The sequence below is a fragment of the Dicentrarchus labrax genome, unplaced genomic scaffold, assembly GCF_905237075.1.
Source record: "Dicentrarchus labrax unplaced genomic scaffold, dlabrax2021, whole genome shotgun sequence".
Classification (NCBI taxonomy): domain Eukaryota; kingdom Metazoa; phylum Chordata; class Actinopteri; family Moronidae; genus Dicentrarchus; species Dicentrarchus labrax.
The window spans coordinates 732,501-737,500 of record NW_026136998.1 but is presented as its reverse complement, the minus strand read 5'-3'; the positions used below and the strand labels follow the sequence as shown (position 1 = coordinate 737,500).

At 43.5% G+C, this 5,000-nt stretch overlaps 2 protein-coding genes across 17 annotated transcripts in view; one reads left to right on the top strand and one right to left on the bottom strand.

Annotated features, from left to right (window-relative positions):
- The window catches only part of gins1 (GINS complex subunit 1 (Psf1 homolog)), a 9,099-nt gene extending 4,275 nt beyond the window's left edge, over window positions 1-4,824 (bottom strand). For 13 of the 16 annotated variants that reach the window (XR_007884155.1, XR_007884150.1, XR_007884152.1 and 10 more), the window contains exons 1-2: window positions 4,540-4,702; window positions 1,867-1,931 (exon numbers count right to left, since the gene is read on the bottom strand). Coding sequence is in view for 3 of the 16 variants with exons in the window: in XM_051395813.1 (XP_051251773.1) it covers window positions 1,867-1,931; window positions 4,540-4,614 (140 nt within the window). In the remaining 13 variants the exon portion in view is untranslated. Of the gene's footprint in view, window positions 1-1,866; window positions 1,932-4,539 lie in introns of all 16 variants that reach the window. The other 3 variants (XM_051395813.1, XM_051395814.1, XM_051395815.1) reach the window with 3 other exon arrangements.
- A 33-nt stretch (window positions 4,825-4,857) lies between these two features.
- abhd12 (abhydrolase domain containing 12, lysophospholipase) overlaps window positions 4,858-5,000 on the top strand; it is a 12,008-nt gene continuing 11,865 nt past the window's right edge. Inside the window, exon 1 of the mRNA XM_051395808.1 lies at window positions 4,858-4,979. The gene's annotated coding sequence lies outside the window, so the exon portion shown is untranslated. The remainder of the gene's footprint in view (window positions 4,980-5,000) is intronic.

Here is a 5,000-nt window from a genome sequence, read left to right as displayed (position 1 = left end):
TCAAATAGAAGCCCTGAAATGCCAAAATGACAACACAGAGTGACATTTGTTCAAAATGGCCAACTTTGAGGGCACGCCACGGACACGCCCTTCAACGTACAGTCACCAAATATAATGCGTTCATTCAGCACCATGTTGTGACTGGACTGCCCAATTTTGAAGAAGATCCGATAGAAGCTGTAGGAGGGCATCATTCAAATAGAAGCCCTGAAATGCAAAAATGACATCACAGTGTGACATTTGTTCAAAATGGCCAACTTTGAGGGCACGCCACGGACACGCCCTTCAACGTACAGTCACAAAATATAATGCGTTCATTCAGCACCATGTTGTGACTGGACTGCCCAATTTTGAAGAAGATCCGATAGAAGCTGTAGGAGGGCATCATTCAAATAGAAGCCCTGAAATGCCAAAATGACATCACAGTGTGACATTTGTTCAAAATGGCCAATTTTGAGGGCACGCCACGGACACGCCCTTCAACGTACAGTCACCAAATATAATGCGTTCATTCAGCACCATGTTTTGACTGTACTGACCAATTTTTAAGCAGATCCGATAAATTCCCTAGGAGCAGTTAGTTCACAAAGAAGCCCAAAAGGTCAAAATGACCACAAAATGGCTGCCAAAAGTGCAAATTTTCAACGAAAATAGCCGACTTCCTGTGGGATTTGAAGTATGGGTCCAAGAGGCTTTTTTGTACGCCCCGGCACATTATACATGCCTATTGAGTTTCGTATATATCGGTGAAACGTGGCGCCGGGGCTGATTTATTTTTATCCTGTAGGGGGCGCTACAAGCACGAGAAACCCGATTTTTGGTATGTGAGCTTCAGGCAGCACTCTACACGTGCCCAATAACTTTCATATTCATAACTATTACGGTGTCCGCACAGTGATTTACCCTGCCACCAGAGTGCCACCTAGTGGCGTGATTTTTTTTCCTTTTTAGGTGAGCCTCAGGGAGCCATGGGGAAGCAGCATACAAAGTTTCATCTTAATCACACATACCGTTGTAGAGCTATAAACTCCTTCATTTTAAAGAGCGCCACCTTGTGGTGATGACCTGAAATTGTGCACGATGCCTAAGGAAGACATGGGGAACTATGGACCCAAGCTTGGTGTAAATCGGACATACCAATGTGGAGAAATGGTCCACTTCCTTTTTTGATGAAAAATCAACAGGAAGTGCTAATTTTATAACTTCCTTATGTTTTATAATATCAAAATTCTTCAAATTACTTTTGTTGTCAGGACGGTCCACAGATGAAACGTGCAAAGTTTCGTGCGCATCGGACAAAGTGTGTAGGAGGAACACGAAAAAGTGATTTATGGACATTTTGCGCTCTAGAAAAAAAAAAATCTAGGCGGAAGTGGGCGTGGCCTATATGGGGAGGTTCAGCCCCATTCACCGAACGCGTGGATATAAGGTTTTTGAATGTGAGACAAACTATGCGGGAGTTATTAGCCTTTCAAAATCGGCCGAAACAGCGCCACCTAGTGTCCTACCTACTGGCTGATCCGCATGTGACGCATAGAATCTCTAAGTTAAATGAGGCTTCACAAATCTGCCAAATAAAATTGAGAGTGTGTAAATGCGCAAGGCTCAAAATCGCAGTTAAAGTGGCCTAAAAATAATAATAATAATAATAATAAACGAAGGAAAAACAATAGAGACCTTCCAGTTCATACTGGCTCGGTCCCTAATAATATGTATATGTATATCATTAAACCGTGATCTCTCTATAATAAACCTGTTGTTACAGACACATTCACTTGCAGCCGGTTATCATTAATATCTCACACTGTTGCAACTTTACTCATATTATCCCATAATATAATAACATCGTATAAAGTCCGGACTCACACATCAGTCTGGTTCTGTTCATAAAGAGCTTCCATCTCCTGCAGAACCTGCCGGAGTCCATCCTCCTGCAAACATTAAAGTCAGACGTTCAATCCGAACTCCATTCACAATTCTGCCGATTTTATGTTTCCTTTCATGTTATTATTATTAGGGACCTCGCAAGCGACCGCTGGAGGTCCCTATTGTTTTTGCTCGATTTCTTCTTCTTACCTATTATTATTTTTAGCCCCCATTGACTGCATTTTTGCCCCCCTGAACATAGACGAAAAGTCAATTTTATTTGGCAAAGTGATCAGGCCTGGTGAAAATGGGGATATTACATGCGTCGCTTTCGGGTCTGCCACTAGGTGGCGCTACTATCATAAAAAATACGTTAAGGCTAATAACTTCTGCATACTTTGTCGCACATTCAAAAAACTTACATCCACGTGTTCGGTGAATGGAGCTGAATCTCCCCATATAAGCCCCGCCCACTTCCGCCTAGAATTTTTTTTTTCTAGAGCGCAAAATGTCCATAAACTACTTTTAAGTGTTCCTCCTAAACGCTTTTTCCGATTCACACGAAATTTTTCACCTACTACCTGGGGACCGCCCTGGCAAAAAGGCTAATTTGAACATTTTTGAAATTTAAAAAAATAAGCACGCTATAAAATTCCAACTTCCTGTAGATTTTTCGTCAAAAAGGAAGTGGACCATTTCTCCACATTGGTATGTCCGATTGACACCAAACTTGGGTCCATAGTTCAACATGTCTTCCTTAAGCATGGTGTACATTTTCAGGCCATTGCCACTAGGTGGCGCTCTTTAAAATGAAGAAGTCTATATCTCTACAACGGTATATGTGATTAAGATGAAACTTGGTATGCTGCTTCCCCCTGGCTCCCTGAGGCTCCCTTAAAAAGGAAAAACTAAATACGCCACTAGGTGGCGCTCTTTTGGCATGGTAAATCACTGTGCGAATACCGTAATAGTTATTAATATGAAATTCACAGGGCACGTGTAGAGTAGTGCCTGAAGCTCACATACCAAAAATCGTGTTCGTCATGTGTGTAGCGCCCCCTACAGGATAAAAAAACAGAAGCCCCGGCGCCACGTTTCACCGATATGTACGAAACTCGGTAGGCACGTGTAACATGCCAGGACGTACAAAAAAGCCTCTTGGACCCATACTCCAAACCCCACAGGAAGTCGGCCATTTTGATTTAAAGTTTCACTTTAGGCGAACTTTTCGCGTTTTATTTGAACGAACTCCTCCTAGGGAATTTATCAGATCTGCTTCAAAATTTGTGAGTACACTCAAAAAATGGTTCTGATTAAAGGTTGTGCTATTTGTGCATGTACGTTGAAGGGCGTGTCCGTGGCGTGGCATCAAAGTCAGCCATTTAGATTTTTTTGGTCATTTTCTGTGATTTTTCGCGTTGTATTTGAACGAACTCCTCCTAGGGAATTCATCGGATCTACTTCAAATTTAATCAGCGCAATCTAAAGACATTCATGATTAAAAGTTGTGCTATTTACGACATTCCATCAAACGGCGTGTCCGTGGCTTGGCATCAAAGTCAGCCATTTTGCATTCCGTGCTCATTTTCTGTGATTTTCTGCCTTGTATTTGAACGAACTCCTCCTAGGGAATTTATCGGATCAACTTCCAATTTAATCAGCGCAATCTAAAGACATTCATGATTAAAAGTTGTGCTATACTCCACTTCAGTGTACAGTCCCACCCTGAACACGTCCTCATAACTTCAGCGTTCATGATCCAATCTCAATGAAACTTCACGTGTTTGATAACAGTCCCACTCTGAACACATCTACATGACAATATTCAGACATAGTGATAGCGCCACCTACTGGCAATAAGAAGTAAGCGCTGCGTGGCGATTTTGGGCTGCGTTACGATTTTGAGCTGCGTCACGTGAAAGGACCGTGCCGGTGACGACTTGTCGAATTCAGTGGATTCGCCATGAAATAGCACTCATAACTTCAGTGTGCAATGTCCAATCTCCAGTGAACTTCATATATTCTGTAACAGTCTCGCCCGGAACACGTTCTCGTAACTTCAGCGTACGTGGTCCAATCTCAATGAAACTTAAGGTGTGTTACAACAGTCCTGCCCTGAACTTGTCTACATGACAATATTAAGACATAGTGATAGCGCCACCTACCCGCAACAGGAAGTAAGCGCTGTGTGGAGATTTTGAGCTGATTTACGTGAAATGTCATGTTTTGGTCCGCACGTGTAACGACGGCATGCAAAGCGGCCGCAGCACGCCCCAAGTTGCGTGGAGTGCGAGGTCCCGCTCAACGCTGCTTGCAGCTTTAATTATTATTATTATTATTATAATACGTAGACCAGGATCAGACACATTTATAGTAACACTAACATCAGGTGGATGACTCAGCATTAAATGTTGAAGAATATTAACTCTTTTACGTTGCTTTGTTTCGCCCTGTAGTAAACCTGCTGAGACAGTCGGTAGTTTGTTCTCTGTAATAACTGTAATAACTGTAGTTTGGTGGGTTTGGTTTGAGCCGAAATGTGACCGAGTGCCGAACTCTTCTATCTACATCCGTCGGTAACATTTCTCCGCCGGAGTGTTTTGATAACCGGGAAAACTTTAAAATGACAGATTGTTGAATGAAGCTCTGCGCTGCTGAACGGGGCTGACTCACGTTGAAAGCGGGCAGCTGTCCGTCGGCCATCCGGTGAAGTTCTCTGATCAACTCGACGGATTTCTCACAGAACATCCCGACGCCGTCACACACACACACACACACTGTCACACACACCGGACACACACACACTGTCACACACACACTGTCACACACACCGGACACACACCGGACACACACCGGACACACACACACTGTCACACACACACTGACACACACTTTATTAAGTAAAATCTCAATTTAACCGGGAAACCAGTGACGCTCGCTGCTCGCGTCGGTTCAGTTTTCGCGGCAAAATCGGAGCTCCGTGTTGTGGTCACGTGACCGGAAGAGGCGCCGCTCCGGTGGCCTCGTTGGGACAAACATAAAGCCGAACAGTAGCGACGTTTTATTGGAGATTATGATGTGGTGAAGCCGCTTTCTTTGCAGCAGACTGGGAGGTAACAATGTGAACTTTATTT